General features: G+C 49.1%; 1 protein-coding gene across 5 annotated transcripts in view; it reads right to left on the reverse strand.

Annotated features, from left to right (window-relative positions):
• Positions 1-20,829, reverse strand: part of SLC7A7 (solute carrier family 7 member 7) — a 49,744-nt gene that overhangs the window by 16,083 nt on the left and 12,832 nt on the right. Inside the window, exons 1-2 of one of the 5 annotated variants that reach the window (XM_077770371.1) lie at positions 14,507-14,647; positions 9,680-10,223 (exon numbers count right to left, since the gene is read on the reverse strand). In XM_077770371.1, coding sequence (XP_077626497.1) covers positions 9,680-10,178 — 499 coding nt within the window. In that variant the 5' untranslated portion in view covers positions 10,179-10,223; positions 14,507-14,647. Of the gene's footprint in view, positions 1-9,679; positions 10,224-11,005; positions 11,165-11,309; positions 11,404-14,506; positions 14,648-20,829 lie in introns of those variants that run through there. The other 4 variants (XM_077770373.1, XM_077770372.1, XM_077770374.1 and 1 more) reach the window with 4 other exon arrangements.

The raw sequence follows: 20,829 nt of genomic DNA on the forward strand, positions 1-20,829 counted from the left end.
TGATTACCCAGACAATGAAATCAGCAATGAGGTGAAGTCACCCACGCATAGAAAAAACTTACCTAAGCAATAATCAGTAAATGATTTCAAGGTCTATTAGCAATAGTAGCCTATCTAGCACTGTAATTCATCAGCAGTTCTAAAGGAAAACTATACCTGTAAAGGGACAGGAAGCCACCATGACAGGCGCAGAAATGTATTTGCTCTCCTGAAATGGTCACTGTTTGAACAGAATAGGATTAAAGTATGGTAAAAATACAGATCAAGCCTCTAGGAGAAAGAGACTCCATTATACAGATGAGGAGCCTGAGACTGATAATTTGACCTGATTCCATGCTCTTAACCCCCACACACTGCTGCCTCCCAAAGGGACGAGGGGACCCTCTACACTGTTCAAGAGAGAAACATGCTGACTCATGGCACCCAAGCGCTCTAGCCACAGAGAAGACATCCTCCAACTTTTCCAGAAATATACCCCCAAATCAGCCTAAGGAGGCGTTAAGTCTTTCCCATAAACCCTTTCCTCAACCTCGGTCCCTCCCTCTAACAACCACACTTCTTGTCTTCAGAATCAGTCTTCTGGAGAGTATATCTACATTCCCTCCCCTTTCCTTGACTAACATCCACTCTACCACTCCGGTGAAGAGGGACCATTTCCTGACTTCTTACTTCTCAATTCCAAATGACATTCCATTCCTTATTTTACTTAACAGTTTCTCAACAAAGGCTACTTTTTAAAAAATTTTTTTAAACAATTTATTTTTGAGAGACAGAGAGACAGAGCATGAGCAGGGGAGGGGCAGAGAGAGGGAGACACAGGATCCGAAGTAGGCTCCAGGCTCTGAGCTGTCAGCACAGAGCCCGATGCAGGGCTCAAACTCACAAGCCATGAGATCATGACCTGAGTTGAAGTCGGCTGCTTAACCGACTGAGCCACCCAGGTGCCCCGACAAAGGCTACTTTTGAGCGTAAACCCATCACCCCTGGGTGTGCTGCCTCTGTTCTTGGTTTCCACTTCCCCACACTGACCACACTGCAATAGAATGGTTTATAGATCTATTATCATCAAGTGGGAGCCAAATGAGGACAGACTAACAGTCACCCGTGGGTCCCTAGGGCCTAGCCCCAAAGTAGGCACATAGTAGATACTCAGATTTCACTGGATGAAGAAACAATCTCTCTGAAATCTGATTGACTATACCTTCACTGCCCTGAAATTTCCCTCTCCAGAGTCATGGTGACTTCCTGTTGATATATCCAAGCAATTGCCCTCTTTATCTAGCTTGGCCTCTTAGCAGATAGGACACTGTTGGCCACCAACTCCTCAAACTGCTATCTTTTACTCACCATCTCCCATTTCCCTCTTATCTCTCTAGATGCTGCTTCTCCTTGTTGCAGAACATTTATCCTTCAATGTTGACATTCCTGAGATGCTAGCCTAGGCCCTTACCTCCCCTCTTGCTACATCCTGTCAAGATGGTCTCATCTGCTACTTTGATCTCAATGACCGCCTCTACACTGAGGATTCCCAGTATATCGCCAGCCCAACTGCTGTAATTGCAGATACATATGAATATCCAACCACCAGCTGGACATCAGCGGACACAAATTCAACCTATCCAAAACTGATCGTATCGATTTCTCTTAACCTACTGCTCCTCTAGTCTAACTCCCTGTAAGTAACTGGCATCACCATCCACACAGAAACCTGGTCATCTTATCATCCTCAACCTCCACCCATATCTAATCAGTGTCTAAGTCTTAACCAGTCTCATCTCTCATCCCATGACTCTAATCCAAGCCACTATCCTCCCTCACTGGGATCATGGCAGCAGCTTCCAAAGTGGTCTGCCTGCTTTTAGTTCTGCAAACTGAAGTCAGAGCAACCTTTCTAAAAATCACAAATTCTACAATCTAAATCACAAATGACACAAGTCACTCTCTGCTTTAAGCCTGAAGACGTTTTTCATTGCCATAGGAGAAAGCCCACCAAACTCCTTAATATGGTTTGTGCAATAGATTGAATTTTCCAGAGATGTCTCAACAATATCTCCCAACCCACATTCTTTTCATACAATGTGACTTTAACACTCTGCCCATCAAGAGATAGGGTCTGTGCCCCTCCTCTTAAGAAGAGATCTTCTTCGCCTGGGTGGCTCAGTCGGTTAAGCGTCTGACTTCAGCTCAGGTTATGATCTCACAGTTCGTGGGTTGGAGCCCTGCGTCGGGCTCTGTGCTGACAGCTAGCTCAGAGCCTGAAGCCTGTTACAGATTCTGTATCTCCCTCTCTCTCTGACCCTCCCCTGCTCACACTGTTTATTTCTGAGAGAGAGAGAGAGAAACATTAAAAAATTATTAAAAAATTTTTAAAGTTAAAAAAAGAGATATTCTTCTGTGAATGTTTCTATCTACAGACTTCAGCAGGAAAGACACCCTGTGATGTCAAGGGCTAGGGCATAAAAGGTGCAGCTTCTACTTTGATTGCTGACATACTCAGTTCTGGAAGCCTTCGGCTGCCAAGTAAACAGTTTGATTGCTCTGGGCTGCCATTATGTGAGGAAACTCAACGTAGTCCATATGGAGGGACTACTTGGAAAGACACATCTAACACAACATGAAGAGAAAAAGATGCCCAGCTAGCCCCCATCTGCTTCAGCACCCCCCTCGTTCTAGCTCCTGCTGCCATCTGACTACCACCACATGAGACCCTGAGCAGGCACTATCTCACTTAGCCCTTCCAAAGTTCCTGGGCTACAGAAACCATAAAATAAAACAGCTGTGGGGCACCTGACTGGCTCAGTCAGTAGAACATGGAACTCTTAACCTCAGGGTCATGAGTTCAAGCCCCACACTGGGTGTAGAGATTATTATTTTTATTTTTTTTAATGCTTTATTTATTTTTGAGAGAGAGAGAGAGAAACAGTGTGAGCAGGGGAAGGTCAGAGAGAGAGGAAGACACAGAATCCGAAGACAGCCTCCAGGCTCTGAGCTAGCTGTCAGCACAGAACCCGATGCAGGGCTCGAACCCAGAAACCGTAGATCATGACCTGAGCTGAAGTCAGATGCTTAACTGACTGAGCCACCCAGGCGCCCGAGATTACTTTAAAATAAATAAATAGGGGCACCTGGGTAGTTCAGTCGGTTAAGCATCTGACTCTTGGATTCAGGTCAGGTCATGATCTCATGGTTCATGGGTTTGAGCCCCGCATCAGGCTCCATGCTGACAGCACCAGAGCCAGCTTGGGATTCTCTCCCTTTCTCTCTCTCTCTCTCTCTGACCTTCCCTGGATGTCTGTCTGTCGGTCTCTCTCTCAAAATAAACAAACATAAACAAACAAAAAAAACACAAATAAATAAATAAAATGCCACTAGGTGATTTTGTTATATGATAATAATAACTACAACAATGTATAAAACCCCAACAACCTATCCCACCATTTCCATCCACCTCTGCAGGCCAGCTCTCAACGTCTCCTACCTCAACCTCAGTATCGCAGCCCACCCTGAACTCCTTTACTGAAAGGAGCCTCCAAAATGTCCTTCTTTCTGGTCTTTGAGTTTTCATACCTTCTGTTCTTGCTGCCTGAGATGCTCCTCCACCCTCTCTTTGTTAATTCATCATTCAGGTGTCAGCTTACACTTCCTTACAAAAAGCTTCTAAACTCCTAGGCTAGCCTAGGTCTCTTCCCATGGCTCCCTGTGCCTAACAAATCACAACACTCACTATAATCCATTGTAACCTTGAGTGGGGCTGCCCACCCTGCCGGCCCCCCGCACGCTTATGCACACACACATGCACATGCACCCTGAGAGCTCCAGAAAGACCTGGGAGCTCAGGTCTTTCCCAGAAAGTGCTGGGAAAATGAACATTCAACAAGTATTCACGAAGCACCTGCCAATCTCCAGCCCCATCTCTTCACTGAGCTCCAAATGGGCACATCCACCTCCTTTCCTACAAAGATCAAATTGAACATGATTCTATCCACCCCATCCCTGTAAACGACGCCACCACCTGCCAATTGCCCAAACCAGAAACCTCAGCTTTTCATTCAAGGAATATTTAACAAGCTCCTCTCTTGGTTTCTTTGCTGGGGATACAGTGGATCCTAAGACAGGCTTAGCCCCTGGGGCACAGAATTGACAGGCTGGTGGGTGTTTTCCTCATCACCTACCTCTCTTACACCAGACATCTCAATAAGTATTACTGGTTATACTGATTATACCTTCTAAATTGCTCTCCTATCTATCCTTTCCTGGAGACATCATCTCCAAAGTAAGCCACAGCCCCGCGGCCATTGCTCTAGTTCTGGCTTTTGTCATTTCCTGCCCGACTGCCACAAGAGCTTCCTAATCTGTGGAATAAAATCTTAACTCCCCAGAACATGAGCGTCGTGCTCTAGCCGCTTGCGTCCTTTTGTTCCCTCACACCCCACAATCGCCCCCGCGCACCCCGCATCCCATTCTTTTCCCACCTTTGTGCTTTACGTTGCCTTTCCCTGTGCCTAGAATGTCCTTGCCCCTTCTTCATTCAACATACTTATTGAGTACCTAGCAGATGCCACGCACTGTGCTAGGTGCTGGAGATTCAGCAGTGAGCAAAACAAAGTGCTTACTCTCATGGTGTTTACACTCTAGAGGGAAAGAGAGACAACAAAGAAGTAAATAATTCATGTCCGGCGGTGACAGTGCTCTAAAGAAAAACAAAACAGGATGGGAAACTGAGAGTGACCATTATAGACAGGAGAAGTCTCTGGCGAGGGAATATCTGTACAAAGGCCCAAATGGACTGAGGGGATAAGCTCGGAGGGCTTCTGGGGAAAGAGCCTTCCCAGCAGAAGGAATGATTAAAGTACAAAACCCCCGAAGCAGGAACAGGCCGGCAAACTGGAGGAAAGGCAAGAAGGTTGGTGTAGCCACACAGAGAGAGTGAGGGGGAGAGGGGGTCTGAGAGAAGCCAGATGGAGCACACCTTGTAGGCCTCAGCAAGTGGGGGCTTCGGCCACCCCTTGATGCCATTTCATCCTTCAGTGTTGAGCGCAGCCATCTCCTGAGGAAGGCACACCCCACCCGCTCCCAGCACTCATACTTATTATGAAGTGTATAATTAACTACTTCTGCCGGTCTCCACCACACCGTGAGTACCCTGCTCTACCTTTCAGCTCTGTATTTTATAAAACCCATCACGTTCAGTAAATTTTTCTCCAGTAGTCAAAGCTGTCTTCCTTTGCTCTGATTCATGCCCTGAGAGCAATTCCCTGATTACTCGAAGGGCTTCCTAGGGACTACGGCATTAGGAAGCCGTGATAGTGACTACACGCCTTGTGGTCATTAGAAGTTACACATATATGCTCACCATCGTACATTCCTAGGCTGCCATCATCATTTACACATCAGTCTCTTTTTTAAGTATGACTCAGTTGATGGGACAATGGTCATCTCTGGGTCATGATGACCCAAGGAAGGCGCTGCTCACGGGAAGGCCACATAAGCAGCCCAGCAGAGCCTCCAGATGCGCCTCTCGCATCGCTCAGCTCACCTTCCCTATTTCCGATGGAGGCCCCATCGCTGCCCACTTGCCCAAGCTTGAATTCTTAGCATCACCTCTGATAACATCCCCCCCACACACACACCCATCCAGAAGTCCTAGAAATCCTACCTTATCACTACTTTTTTATCCACCCCATCTCTGGTCCAAAGGCCTTGCCCCCAGAGCAGGCCTCACCAGCCTTCAAGTGGACTCGGGTGTCAGTGCCTTAACCTAGTAAGCCTACCTTCTGACTCTCACACTTGCCAAAACCACTCCACCTGGCCCCAGGGTTCTTCTTCCAGGCAAATCTGATTTCACTTCTCCACTTAAAATCAACAGCTTCCCACTTTCCAGATAAAGTGTAACCTGTTTAGACAAATAAACCAGTCTTGGAGCTGGCCTTGGGCTACATTTCCAGTCTCTACCTTCTCACCCTCTCCTCCCCCCCCCCCCCCCCCNAATTCTCTAAACATTCCATGCCTGTCTGCACCGCCACACCTTTTCACACACAGTTCCCTCAGTGAGACGTGTCCCAGAAGACAGTTACATATCTTTCCAAAATTCAGTTTAGACATCATGGTCTCTGTGACATCCTCCTAAGCCCTCTCCCCCCAAATGAAGAAAATTGTCCTGCTTTCTCCTATGGTGCCTCTATCACCACATTTCCTATATTGCATGACAATTATTGGTTAACATATCTGTCTCCCTCCTCGACTAGGAGTTCTTGGATGGCAAAATCCATACGTTACTCTTCTTTGCTTCCCAGCACTAACTGGAATAGCTAATGTGGAGAATGCCCTAAATGTTCCCTGAATGAAAGTTCTATATTGAATCCCTTCTCTCACTAAATTCAGAGATTCAGCCTCAGGCCTCACTTTGTGCATACATTTTTGGCATATATTTGACAGCTCTGGTGGAGTGGCAGGAGCACCAGACCTGTGCCTGAGGGAGGGCTCAGTGGCTGTGGGACACTGGGCAAGTGCAGGGATGGTTTACTTCCAGGCCACCATCTGGATGAAGTGAGGCTGTGAAAACCATAAATCACGACTCAAGAAGAAACAAGATCTTAAGCTAAACAAGATATTACTGCATTGGTAGTATACGGACAGAATGTCCATAAATTGGGTGCTCATTAGACAATAGTTGAAGGAAGAAACTAATGAATCATACGCCCCTAAATTCTTAATTACAATCTTGGTTGCCCTTTTGAACCTTCTTCCAGATCTCTAGGTCCCTCTGAAGTAATTAAAGACAGAACAAAGTCCTGGAAGCAGCCGAGAGAGAGTAATTTTAAACATAATAATCACCGATACCTTACACCTGAGTCATGATTTATGGTTTTCGCTGAATTTCATTCCATCTGCACAGTAGCCCAGAAGTAAAACAGTTACTGTGCCCTGCCTAGGGTAACGCAGCCTCAAACACAAGTCTGGTGCACCTGTCACTCCATCAGAATTACATCATATATATGCCATAAATCTGTGCACCAAACTGTATCTTTTATTAACTGGGGAGCTCTGCAGACAAATCATAATTGTGGCTACTTCGCATGTGTCTTTACAAGGGTGTAAAGGGTGCCTGTGTATGGGCACCCAGCTGTAGAAGAGTTTGAAGACATCTCTGTTCCCCAATTAGACACAGCAAGTTAAAAAGGGGTGACTGATGGAGGCAGGCCCAAGGCCAGAGTCAAGGAACAACAGCTGTCAGAGACGGCACAGATCAAACTCATAAAGAATAAAACCTGCTGAACTTCTTAATTTTTTTTTTTAATGTTTTATTTATTTCTAGGAGAGAGACAGAGAGAGAGACAGCGCGAGCAGGGGAGGGTCAGAGAGAGAGGGAGTCACAGACTGAAACAGGCTCCAGGCTCTGAGCTGGCAGTCAGCACAGAGCCCGACGCGGGGCTTGAACCCACGAACCGCGAGATCATGACCTAAGCGAAAGTCGGAGGCTTAACCGACTAAGCCACCCAGGCGCCCCAAAACCTGCTGAACTTCTTAAAGAAGCTCCTGAGGAAGTCAACACTCATCCCCGCCCCAGTGGCCTGGGAAGGCCTCATAGTCCTACAAAAATTGATATGTGTAGTGGTGACTGAGTCACCAAAAGAAATGTCAAGTTATGAAGGCAGGCAGACATATCATTGGTTTTAAAGAGGTTTCAACAGAGATGGTTAAAATCGTAGGATTCTACTACTTAAAGGGATGCAGCCATCTTAGAAATTTTACTTAGATGGAATCATCCTTACACCACACAAGGTATGTAACCGTATGCCCACACTGGAGAGCACCTCAAGACTGACAGATCCTGGGGCGCCTGGGTGGCTCAGTCGGCTAAGCGTCCGACTTCAGCTCAGGTCATGATCTCACAGTTTGTGGGTTCGAGCCCCGTGTCAGGCTCTGTACTGACAGCTAGCTCAGAGCCTGGAGGCTGTCTTCGGATTCTCTGTCTCCCTCTCTCTCTGACCCTTCCCTGCTCACGCTGTCTCTACCTCTCTCTCAAAAATAAATAAAACATTAAAAAAAAAAAACTGACAGATTCTAAAATTAGTTTCTCCAGTAACTCAGCGTACCAGATCATCTCTAAATGATACAAGAGAAATTACAGATCACATTTGAGACCTCAAGGGAAAACCTCCTTCTGGTAACAAGAGACAGTGCTTCCCCCATCCCCCATAGTTACCATGCATGGCAAACATCTCCATATACAAAGAGGCTTCCGAGCCACAAGCATGGACACATAAAGCACACGGGGATCCCACACAGACATCCAGGACTCTGCACAACAGTCAAAGTGGGGAGGCTGGAGAGGAAGCTGAGGAATAAGACGGGGCAGTGGAGAAACCTTGAGAAAAGGGGCTCCGAGGCTGACTGGAGAGGACTGATGCAAGGAGCAACTGCGCCTGTTACAAAATGCCCACACTCCACAGCCGCTCCTGCTGGGGGAGTTGCCCCTGAAAACGGCAGAATTTCCGAGCTTCTCCACAATTGGGGTGTAGAAAGGGTCTCCAAGGTTTTAGGCTAGGAGGGCATTTTTCCAGAACAGAGGCACTGGGGAGGGATGGGGCTGTAGACGATCAGCTTCTCAAGACCTCCAAAGTGGCTTTGTTGAATGTATAGGTTTAAAGATGTTATTTATGAGACAGCAAAAGTCAGGGTAGACTGAAATGACAGTTTTAAGAAACTAACCCACAGAAAACCTCATGCAAATACAGGAAGATATTCAGTGGCGCATTACCCATATAATGAACAAACTAGAACCGGCTTAAAAGGCCACTAAGAGAGGACTGATTTGTTAAATAAACAATACATCCTTCAAATTAACATGGAGTAACATGACTTTTTTTTAAGTAGATCTCTAAGTAGGAAATGTCACTGGTAAATTCTGGGAATAAAGCACAAACGTGGAATTATGTGTGTACTATGATCCCATGTTTTAAAAGCAGAACAACTCTCTCAAAATAAACCTTAAAAAATAATAAAAACAGAACAAAACTACATTTTATTAACTACACTTCTTGAAGGAACAAGAAAAAGTCAGGAAGGGCAATCAAACTGCTAATGGGGCTCTCGTGAGAAAATGGGAGAGAGGTAAAGTGTTCTCTTTATCGTTGCTTGTTTTTACACATTGCTACCATTTGACTTTTCACACAAAGCCCACACTAATTTAAAAACAGGAGGGGGTGCCTGGCTGGCTCAGTCAGCAGAGCATACAACTCTTTTTTTTTTTTTTTAACATTTATTCATTTTTGAGATAGAAAGAGACAGAGCATGAGTGCGGGAGGGGCAGAGAGAGAGGGAGACACAGAATCAGAAGCAGGCTCCAGGCTCTGAGCTGTCAGCACAGAGCCTGATGTGGGGCTCAAATCCACGAACCATGAGATCATGACCTGAGCCAAAGTCGGACGCTTTAACCGACTAAGCCACCCAGGCGCCCCAGAGCATACAACTCTTGATCTAGGAGTTGTAAATTCAAGCCCCGTGTTGGGTGTAGAGATTACTTAAAAATAAAATCTTTTTTTTTTTTAACAACATAAAAACAAAAGTGTCTGTCAGAGACATTCCCTTCCAGCTCCTTCTCACTGGCTTACTGGACTCACATCCCAGCTTCTGCCCGGCTGCTCCAGCCCACACCTCCTGCCCTGGCCCCACTTACAGATACAGGCAGCGGCCAGCAGGCGCCCAGCAGCATACGGGGCAAAGCAGCTTGGGAAGATGGGCTGCACCATGTAGTTGGCAAAGGTGATGGCAATGATGGCCTGGCTGGTGGGCTCAATGATGAGGAGCGAGGTCCACAGTCGGATGAAGGCAAGAAATCCCCCAAAGGCCTCGAGGATGTAGGCATAGCTGGCTCCAGATTTCTTAATGGTGGTGCCCAATTCCGCATAACAAAGGGCCCCAAAGACGGAGAAGAGGCCCCCGACAGCCCAGATGACCAGGGAGAGGCCAAAAGAGGCACTGTACATGAGCACGCCCTTGGGGGAGACAAAGATGCCCGAGCCGATCATGTTCCCCACAATCAGGCACACGCCATTAAGCAGGGAGATCTCCTTCTTCAGCTTTACCTGCTCAGACCCCGGGGTGGCTTCGTCGGCCAAAGGGGAAGCACTCCCTTCTTGCTGGGAGGCCACTTCATATTTAGTGTCGTCAGCCATGGTGGAAGGAGAAGAAAGCCGTCACCAGCTGTTTGGCATTGCCCTCTAAGGAAGAAAGATGAAGATATACATCAGGCGGCTGGCAATTACATAAAACTCTTGCCTAGAGAGGTCAACATGGGCAACATCTGGTCCACCATCTCAGAGAGCTCACTCTGGCCTTGCACCTCCCATTAACCTCTTCTTCTCCAACTGCCTCCTTAAAACAACTTCCAAGTGGAAGTTTTAAGAGAAAGCACTCATTCCGTAGAGAGAAAGCAGCATCTCTCCTCATTAGGACGGTGCTGCCCACCAGATTTCCAAAACAGAAAAGGTTCTATCTGAGTCTGCTGGGACATGAGGCAATTTGGTGCTATCCAGGTATAACCATCCTGATTTGAGCCTGTGTTTTATTTCAGTCTCACCACCAAAAAAGCCTGCCTCCCTTCAAATTCCAGTCTTCACCTGTTCCCTGTGCTGAGCTGCAACATTAGGAACCAACCTTGCAGCAGCCTCTCTGTAGTTGCCCTCACAAAATTCTCTCCTCCCCAAGGGCACGGACTCTGGCAAACCTAAAGGCTTCAGGGACCTCCTCCCGGAAACCTACAACAACCCGCCCTGCCCTGGGAGCATCTCTTAACCGGCCCAAGGCGAAGTCTGCTGCCCTAGCAGAGCCCAAGCAGCCCCACTCCTCCCTGAAAGAAAGACGACTGATTATTCTCCGCTTTTCCTTCCCAGACATCTCTCCAGGCCCTAGTGCTCCAGCCTCCTGCTGTCCGATCCCCCATGTCAGCATAGGAGCATCACCCAGAAAGGCTGATGAATGAATGAGAGAAGCGTGATCCAACCTAGAGATGACTGGAGGCAGCTGATGATGGCTCCCCAACCTGGGAGTTGCAGCTGGAGAGCCGGGACCCAAAGACCCAAAGCTGAGGCAAGTAGCTAAAGCGGCAGCAGGTGCCCAGCGCACCGCAGAGTGGGAGACAGCGGGGAGGGAGAGAGGAGAGGTTGGCCAGGCAAGTGGAGAGGAGCTAGGGCCTGGGGCACGGGGGAGAGGAAGTGATTGGACAGTGCAGAGCAAGCAGCACAGAGGGTGGGGGAGGGGAGGAAGAGGGGAAGGGGACGCAGAGGGGAGGGGGGAAGCACACTCACTCCCGGAACCTGGGTTCCAGCAGATTCCCGCTGTGGCAGTCCCGCAGTCCCAGAGCCACAGCCTCCAGGAACTGTGGTCTGACCACTCCTCCTTTTCAGCCAGCACTAAGAGGAAAGGCCAGGCAAATGCTTATGGATTTAAATCAAATCGAGAGGTCAAGACAGGAGGAGGGAGGGAGAGAGGAGGGTTAAGCAACTGTCTGAGTCTAAGGTTCACTGGCTTTCACATCTGCAAAAGGGGGCAGCTAGGAGCTCTTGGCTCAGCACTTTCTGTGATAAGAAGGCGCTCTCTCAGGAATCTCCTTTGTCAGCGCTGCTCCAGGACTGAGGGCCCAGAAGAAATGACAGTCCACTGGGTGCAGTTTCTTCAGCCCTAGGGAACCTAGCCCTGNGAAGCCAGGAGCCTCTGTCCTCCAGGCCCCACCCTAGCCCCACTCCCCCCCCACCCCCAACAAGAAAGGCAGGGAGATTGCGCAGGGTGCCCCAAAGGCTGGTTGCCGGACTGACATTAGAGGAAGTTTGCGTGCAGTCCCCATGCCTCGTGACGGGCCTAAGAGAAGAACTCCGCACACTTCCCCTCGGAGCAAAGGATGGCTGCCCCCAAATTTGAGCCATGACCCCAGCCACGACCCCAAAGCCAAGCCTCAATCTACTTCCAAGGTTGAGAAATGAGACTCAGCGTGCCTGCGTGGCTCAGTCAGTTAAGCATCTGACTCTTGATTTCGGCTCAGGTCATGATTTCATGGTTCATGGGTTTGAGCCCCGCATCTGGCTCTGTGCTGACAGCACTGCAAAGCCTGCTTTGGAGTTTCTCTTTCTGTCCCTCCCCTGCGCATTCCCTCTCTCTCTCTCTCTCTCTCTCTCTCAAATGAGTAAACTTAAAAAACAATGAAAAAGAAAATTAGACTCAAACTTCTGGCTGCATCCCCTCCCCATTCATGTGCCCTTTCATCCTTAGAAATAATAATAATAATGCCTATAAACACCTTCCCCACATACAAGTTTAGTCCAATTACCTAAAAATATGGGGAACTGAGATTGCGTTGAGTTATCCTGGATAGACAGGCCGGGTACAAAGTTGAGCAGTTTTTGGAAATCACATGTTCCATGTTCATAGTTTACTTCAGTCTGGTATTCTGGGTCTCTTTTACCAACAGAAATACATCCTATCCATTCTAAACTCTGTCAGCCCCTTCCCACACCCTTTCTGACCCTCTTTGGTTAATCTGCAACCAAAGAATGAAGATCTAAAAATCCCCGGGGTGGGGGGAGGGGGGCTTATCTCTACCCTACTATCTCTACCCTACATCTTCTTGCATTCTGGCCAGATCTGCCTTCCGGAAGATCAAGCTTCTCCTAAGCCATCCTTACAAATACGTGGAATCCCTCCAGAGACTGTCCTTTCCCTCCAGCAGCCCCCTCAATGCTCCTCTTAATGATAGCTATCATCTATAGACCACTTACCAGGTGCCAGACATACTGCTAAGCACCCAAACACCTGATCTCATCCAAGCTTGCCTGCAGCCCCAAGAGGCAGGCACCGAGACATGCCACATGTAGGGAGTGCCAAACTGGCGACAGAGGCGGGTAGGCTCACCAGCAGAGCCCATGCTCTGAACCGGCACTGTGTTATCTCCCCTACCCCCCACCAGCTCCAACAGGCCCGGTGGCTAGGCCTTCCCCTTAGACAGGAAAACACTTTAGAAGGCTCCCTAATGAATTACCTGGGGAGGATGTGATTAGATTAAACGGCCTCTGTTATCCTTCAGCCGGATGCCTAGGCTACCTCCCTCCCGGCTGCTCCTCCCCTTTCTCATCCCTTTACAGGGATGAGGGGTGACTACAAGTCTTTTTTGGCAGCGATGCCATTGCCAGGGTGCCCACTGCTTAGCAAATAAAAACACATGGAACACATCATCCCGCCTGGCCTTTTAAGACCAAATTTACTGGCACCAGGGGGTGGGCATATGTCCCGGCGGAACATAAAGGAAAGGAATGAAGGAGGGACAAAGGAAGGGGAAACTGTGAGGGAAAGTAGCAAAGCAGTGTGCAGGGTTTAGTCCCTGGCTGGGGGGTATCTGAAAAGCCAAGTCCTTTATCTTGGAATCTTGAGACAGATATCCAGAGGAAGGGGGGTGAAACCCACACTCCAGCAGACAGCACACCCTAGCGGTCTCACCAGGAAGTGCTGCCAGTGGAATCTCCCTATCCTACTCCTAAGTCCCTGCAAACTGGACGGGGAGAATGCCCTTCAGAGAAACGATGCCCCCTCTTAACCACTGCTTAGCATAGCAGCTGTGGGTAGGAAGGCAGCGTCTTCGGCAGCTCACATTCCTGCCTGAGAGCCTGGCTCACCATTCAGACAGCCTGGGACCACCGGGATCTCTCCCAAAGGGCTCTCCCACCCCAGGCTTTTACAGGAGAACCTTGTAGAGTAGATACAAGGAACCCCAGTAGATACCAGCCTTCCTGACACACAGCACCCTGTCTGCTTCCTGCCTGAGGTGCAGTCATCTCTGAGTACCCAGTGGAGGTTACAGGACAACACTCATAACCTATGGGTGAAGTATCAGATTCAGGGGTCCGGGGAACGTGGGCACAGGGCCCCCAGCATGCCATGCCCAGCACAAGCAGCCAGTGAGGTCCCTGACCCCAACCCACACGGGAATGACAATGCCAAAGCCTACTTCTTCCAGGAACCAGCACACAGTTCAGGGTCCTGGCTGCTCTGTCAAGCTCAAAAGCTAAATGGGAGAAGACACTTTCTCCCCCAGAGACCCCATGTCCTGCCTTCCTAGCTCCAACTGGTCTGTGCTTCCTCCTCTAACAACAGAAACAGCAAACACAGACACTGTGGTGCGGCCAGATTTCCCCCATCACCCCAAGCTGGAAGTTCAGCCCCTCCCTCCCCAGTTCTCCACTTGTTTTTCTATATTTCAGTGAGGCTACGATCGTCCCTTTAAAAAAAAAAAAAAAGTGAAACAAGAAAGAAATTGTTTACTCCTGCGGCCAGGGCTCCCATTAGCGTAGGGCTGAAGTCTCTGGGCAGAAGAGGGCTCTGCCTAGAGAGGGCCGCCGGGGCCAGACCTGGGAGACGACGGGCTCTTGGGTCTCCAGGAGGCCAATTCTCGGGACTCACTCCATCCTCCTCCGGCACTTCCCCTCCGGCCCATAGTCCCTCCTCTCCCACCTCTTACCTGTCCCGTGACCTTTGGGCAGGTGCGAGGAGGAGGGGCTACCAGCAGGCAGGGAGGGAGGCGGGGGAGGGGAAGGTGCTAGGAAGGGAAGCCAGCTAAGGCTGGAACTGCAGCAGCTGCTGACTCCGAGGAGCAGAAAAGGCAAAGGGTGACGGGGACCGAAATGGAAAACAGGAAAACACATGTGTGACTCTGGCCGGCAGCGGGGAGGGGCCAGGGGACGGGCTGGAGCTGGGACTGCCCGGTCAGACCCAGAGGACTTCGACGACGCCTGCCGCCTCTAGGCACCTTCTCTACTCAGTCTCAGCTCCTCCTCTTCCCCACCTCAGCCCCTGAGCTTCCTTGTTGCCCTAAGTTTACTGAGCCCTTAGGCTCTCCCAGTGACTGGCAGTCCCCTCCTGGTGTCCTTTACCATTCCCCTGTTCCCGATTCCATCTCCTACTCATCTCCCGCTCATATACGATCTATCTTTGGTCCTGCGGAGGGCATAGGATCCATCATCACGGCACCAGAACTCAGCCCCTGTGTAGGGCAAGACATGCCAAGGAAGACTACTTGTGGGAGTGCAGCCAAACGCCTGACTGCAAACAAGCCCGCTCGCAGTCCCGGTCCCCAGTTGGTTCAGGGGGTGCCGGTGTTGCCAGGTAAGAGCCAGCCCTGGCACTCTGAGCAAGCCAATGAGTTGGCCCCCCTTCAGACCAGGATCATTTAAATACCCAGTGAATGTCTACTTAGCAGAGATGGAGAATACCAATTTTGTTGGAATAAAAACCATAAGCCTCCTTTCTATTCAAAATTAGAGCTTACTGTATGAATTCATCACATCCAATTCTCTGAAGCAGTTTCTTGGTGCGCATATTAAGCCATTTAAACTGTAGGCAATAGCATAAAGCTCTGGGGGAACAGCACTTCACAGCGCAGGGTGCATTTGCAGAATTCCAGAGGTGACTGCTGCCTTTAGACACCCACCAGCTGGCCAGTCTCAGAGCCACACCCTGCAACTTCTACCTGTACCTGCACGTTGTAAAACTATTTGGGAAACAAACAGTCCAGGTAAGCAGTTGTCAAGGACTGTCAGTGGGTGGGAGCCAACTTACGGCTCACCAAGACACAGACAGAAATCAGAGTTCTTTGGCACCAAATGTCGGAATTACTCCGAGGATAATTTAGTGCCCTTTTATACCCAGGCCACTGCTCAGCCGGCCTGCCCCTTAATTCCAGTCTGAGGTCAGGCCCGAATTGTAAATGAGGGAATTCCTAGGAAGACAGCCCTAGAGCTGGCCCTGTTTGCACTGGCCCCTGCACTGTCACTCCACTCAAGCCACACTGGCCTCCTTGCTGTTGCCACACAACACATATGCTCCCCCCTCAGAGATTTCGCAATTGCTGTTCCCTCTGCCTGCAACATTCAGCCCTGCGATATGGTTCATCCCTTCGCTCACTCCAGTGGAGGCTATGCTTAGCCACCACACTACCACCATAGGCCTTCCCTGAGGAGTCTGTGAAGGAGCAACTTCCTCCCGAGGCCGGTCTTCATCCTTTCACCACGCTGGACTTTTCTTCAAGGGCACGACCACTCCCAGAGTTTCTTTGTTTGTTGGCGCCTGCCTCACTAGGAGGTAAGCGCCACCCCACCAGAGGTCTTTCACCCTGTATCCCCAGGGCAGGGCACGTGGAGACAGTCAAGAATAATTACTGGGAAAATAAACAAATGAATAAACAATGCTGTTCCTCCTGGACTGATTTCCCAGGAGCCAGGGCTCTAGGAACGTCCTTGAACTTGCCCTTCTGACCCACCTATATGCCACCGCTCCTCTGGCTCCTAAACCAAGCAAGGAGCATCTGGAAGTATTTATTCTTTTTGACAGTAATGGGTTGAAGGAGTGGGAGGGCATAATTTTCAGTTTTACTGGGAGGCCTAGAATGGTTTGCAACGAACTTCTGTTTTCGTTAATGGGAAAACAAAAAGCCCCGCACCTAACGCGCTTTACCGGATCCAGGAGCTCTCGGCCGCATGGCCCCACACCCAGGCTCAGGCTGACCGGTCTGGGCACGGCGAGAGCAAGGTGCGACGGCCGCTCAGAGGCGAGGAGGCAGAAGGAGGCGAGGCTCAAGTTCAAGAGAACGCAGGCGAGTTCAAGAGTGGAACCGCAACCCTGTAGTGGGCGCCCTCCCGCAGCTCTCCCCTCCCGCGTGACCCTGGCCCCACACCCTTCTGCCCCCACCCAGCCGGCAGGCCGACCTCACCTTTGCCCCTTTCTCCCACACTCCCCATCCCCCAGCCCCGCCTCGCCTTCCTCCCTCCACCTTTAACGTCGCCCCCGCCGGTTCCCTTCCTTACACTCTTTCCCTTGGCCCCCAGCTTTTCCGTATCCGCAACCCGGAGACCTTGCCTTCCCAAACCCCGACCCAGCCGCCGCCCGCCCTCAATGTTCTTAAGAGCTCGGTCGCCCCCGATGTCCACGTCTGGATACGAAAGCCAAACCGGGGTCTGCCTTGACCTACCAAGAGCCCACCCCACCCGGGTGTCCCTTCTCTTCCTTCCCTCAGGCCAAGCAGCCTGCTCCTCTTCCTGGCTTCAGGAAGCGCTGGAGGAGGGGGGTGTGGTGGGTGCAGGGAAGAGGGCCAGGATCCGAGAACCGAGGGGTCAGCAACCCGCTCCCCTGCCCTCTCTCCGCTCAGGCACAGCTGAGCTGCCCGTGGGACAGGAAAGTGCGGATACCCTTAGGCTCGTCCTCCGCCCCAGGGACGCTCAGCTTCCTCTTCCCTCCCTCCCAATCCTGCTGGCTGCCCGACGGGGGTCGAACCGGAGCCCCAAACCCTGGCAACCCCGCCTCCAGCCCTGAGATGCAAGGCTGAAACTCGGGAGGGACTCTGGACTGCAAAGCCCGGTGGGGGAGGAGGCAGGGAGCGGCGCCCGCCGGGAGCCAGGGGAGGGGTCTCTCGGATGGGCGTCTCAACTCCCCGCCCCCTCGGGGAAGCTGTTGCATCAGCTTCGAGATCCCCAGTTCAAGAAAGTGGTCTCCACCAGGCCGGGAAGCTGTCGGGCAGTAGAGCTGCCGCCAGGAGGCAGCACTTAACCAAAAATATCCCGCTCTCGGGTGCCGGGGAGGCTGATGCCCAAAGCATCTTCTGAAGGTGCTTCATCTTCTGAAGAGTCTTAGTGGCAGTGTGGACCCAACAAAAGAGGGTGTTGCTGAACTAATTCAAGGAAAGGGATCTGAAAACACTTCACCATGTTTTAAGGCTCAAAGATGACTTGTAAATATTACAATTTTTTGTACACCTTTTGGACAGTCCAACTTTGGCATTTTTAAAGCCAGATTGCCACTCTGCAGAAATTCACCAAGAGATACCCACCTTTAAGACCAGTCTGGTGGAAGACACACAGCTGAGAGACATCCCACCTGCCAGAGGCAAGAAAAAAGGGTGTAGGCCGAGGTCATAATTTACCCATCTTGAAGATGGATGATTTAACACAAAATTTAGCCCGAACTGATTTAGCAGCCACGGGGAAAGAAAAGGAATGTGCTACAATAAATTGTGTATTACGGAAATAATATGTAAAGCAACGTATTGTGTGAGGGGTAGCCTTTAGTTGCCACATTTCTTGCCTGGGCTGACAGTAATTTAATTGTTGAGTGGTCCTAAGGAGGAAAATAATGAAGGAAGGTAAAATGAGATACTTCCCAAATAGTTTGCTCTTCTTCAAACTTCAGTTTGGCCATAGGCATGTAAAAAGAACAAGTTACAAAATGAAGTGGAATTGGTCACTCCGAGTCAGTTTCACTTATGTTTTCTCTAATATCATCATTATTCATCTCAATGGTTTAAAAAGCAGTTTCCCAGGGGCGCCTGGCTGGCTTAGTCAGTGATTCTTGATCTCAGATATCAGGGTCCTGAGTCCCATGTTGGGCATAGAGATTACTTAATTGAAAAAAAAATTAAGGGGCGCCTGGGTGGCTTAGTCGGTTAAGCGTTGGGTTCGAGCCCCGCGTCGGGCTCTGTGCTGACTGCCAGCTCAGAGCCTGGAGCCTGTTTCAGAGTCTGTGACTCCCTCTCTCTCTGACCCTCCCCTGCTCACGCTGTCTCTCTCTCTCTCCTAGAAATAAATAAAACATTAAAAATTTTTTTTAAAAATTTAAGGGTGCCTGGGTGGCTCAGTCAGTTAAGTGTCCAACTTTGGCTCAGGTCATAATCTCACGGGTTCATGGATTCGAGCGACGCATCCAGACTCTGTGCTGATAGCTCAGGCAGAGCCTGCTTGGGATTCTTTCCTTCTTTCTCTACCCCTCCCCTGCTCAAGCTGGCTAACTCTCTCAAAATAAATAAATAATCTAAATTTTCTTTTAATAAAAATAAAAAGCGCCTAATTTCCCAGAGCAGTGCACGTGCACAAAAGTTACTGTGTACAGAATATACAGAAGGATATTTGAATAAACATACTGGACAAAAACATAAATGGACAGCAAAATGTTAAAACCAAAATACAGGCTGTGATGCTCTTGAAAGGCAAAGGAGTTTGAGAGAGGAAAGTCATGAAGCTCAGATTCCTGATGCTTCTCATTGCTCTTCATTCCAGCCTTTGCCAGATGAAGTCCAGAGGTTGAAGAACATCTAGTTTGGGATGACAAAGCCACTTTCTTGTGGCTCATGAGTCTAATGAAGTCATTAAGAAGTTCTGTCCTGGGGCGCCTGGGTGACTCAGTCAGTTGGATGTCCAACTTCGGCTCAGGTCATGATCTCACGGTTCGTGGGTTCGGGTCCTGCGTCGGGCTCTCTGCTGACAGCTGACTCAGAGACTGGAGCCTGCTTCGGATTCTGTATCTCCCTCTCTCTGACCTTCCCCTGCTCACGCTGTCTCTGTCTCTCTCAGAAATAAATAAAAACATTTAAAAATTAAAAAAAAGAAAGTGCTGTCCAATTGCCAGACCCCCTTCCTCTGCCACAGTGTTCATGAGGTCCCTGAGAATGCTGCTGATGTTAGCTGTCAGCACTAGTGCTCTTTCTCTCTCTCTCAAAATCCTAAACCATATTTCCTGCTATTTACAACCCACGGATTGTCCACATCACACTAACCACGTCAAAGGCTGAACTTGTCTTTCTTCCAAAAACCTTTCCCCTCCCAGATTTCTGAGTTTTCCCAATTAAACTTCCCATCCTACCCTCAAAGTTCTCCAGCTCTGGCTCCTTGACCTCCATAGATATTAAAGTATTGCATGTGTTCATTTCTGTGTGCAGAATGTATATTGTTCACATTATTTGTTCACCTTAATGTGTGTGCCCTTTTTTATAATTTTGCAAATTCAGAGCACCTGACTGGCTCAATCAATAGAGCATGTGGCTCTTGATGCAGCGCTGTGAGTTTGAGCCCCACAATGGTGCAGAGATTACTTTAAAACAAAATCTTTTTTTTTTTAGTTTTTTTAACACATGTTTTTTCTTTTCTTTTCTTTAATATTTTATTTATTTTTTGAGAGAGAGAGAGAGTGAGGAAGGGAGGGTCAGAGGGAAGAGGGAGGTACAGAATCTAAAGATAGGCTCCAGGCTCTGAGCTAGCTGTTAGCACAGAGCCCGATGCAGGGCTCGAACCAATGAACTGTGAGATCATAACCTGAGTCAAAGTCGGATGCTTAACTGACTGAGCCACCCAGGCACCCCAAAACAAAATCTTTAAGGGTGCCTGGGTGGCTCAGTCAGTTAAGCATCTGACTTCAGCTCAGGTCATGATCTCGAGGTTTGTGAGTTCAAGCCCCATGTCCAGCTCACTGCTGTCAGTACACAGCCAACTCTGGATCCTCTGCCCCCCTCTCTCTCTGCCACCGTCCACTCATTCACGTTCTCTTTTTCTTGAAAATAAATAATCAAAAAGTAGCAAATAATAATAGAATAAAATCTTTAAAATAATAATTTTGCAAACTGATGGTATCCTCCAAGTGTTTGAGCTACTGAAAGATAAGAATATTGCTGGTTCAACTCTTTTATATAGTGACGGTGGTAGTGCCAGCTTGTCATCTTTCCTGTCAACCTTGAATGTTGACACTAAGGTTATTTTTCCAGCCCTTGGCTTTTACTGTTTGATTTGCCAACTGTAAACTATGTAATAGTGCTGTCTACCTCAGCTGTCTGTCTCAGAACCAGCCAAAGGTGTATGGAGCTAGGCTTGGGAAAGTGGCATTCAGTCATTGCTGCAACTGTAAAACAATAAATCCACAGCCACGTTTTAATTCAATTTCCTGATCTCTGAAAACTACAAGCAATCTGTATAACAATTGCTTCCTGGACTGTCTTATCTACTTTACAGATTATGAAAATCATGTGAA

Source organism: Crocuta crocuta, unplaced genomic scaffold (assembly GCF_008692635.1).
Source record: "Crocuta crocuta isolate KB4526 unplaced genomic scaffold, BGI_CrCroc_1.0 scaffold175, whole genome shotgun sequence".
Classification (NCBI taxonomy): Eukaryota; Metazoa; Chordata; class Mammalia; order Carnivora; family Hyaenidae; genus Crocuta; species Crocuta crocuta.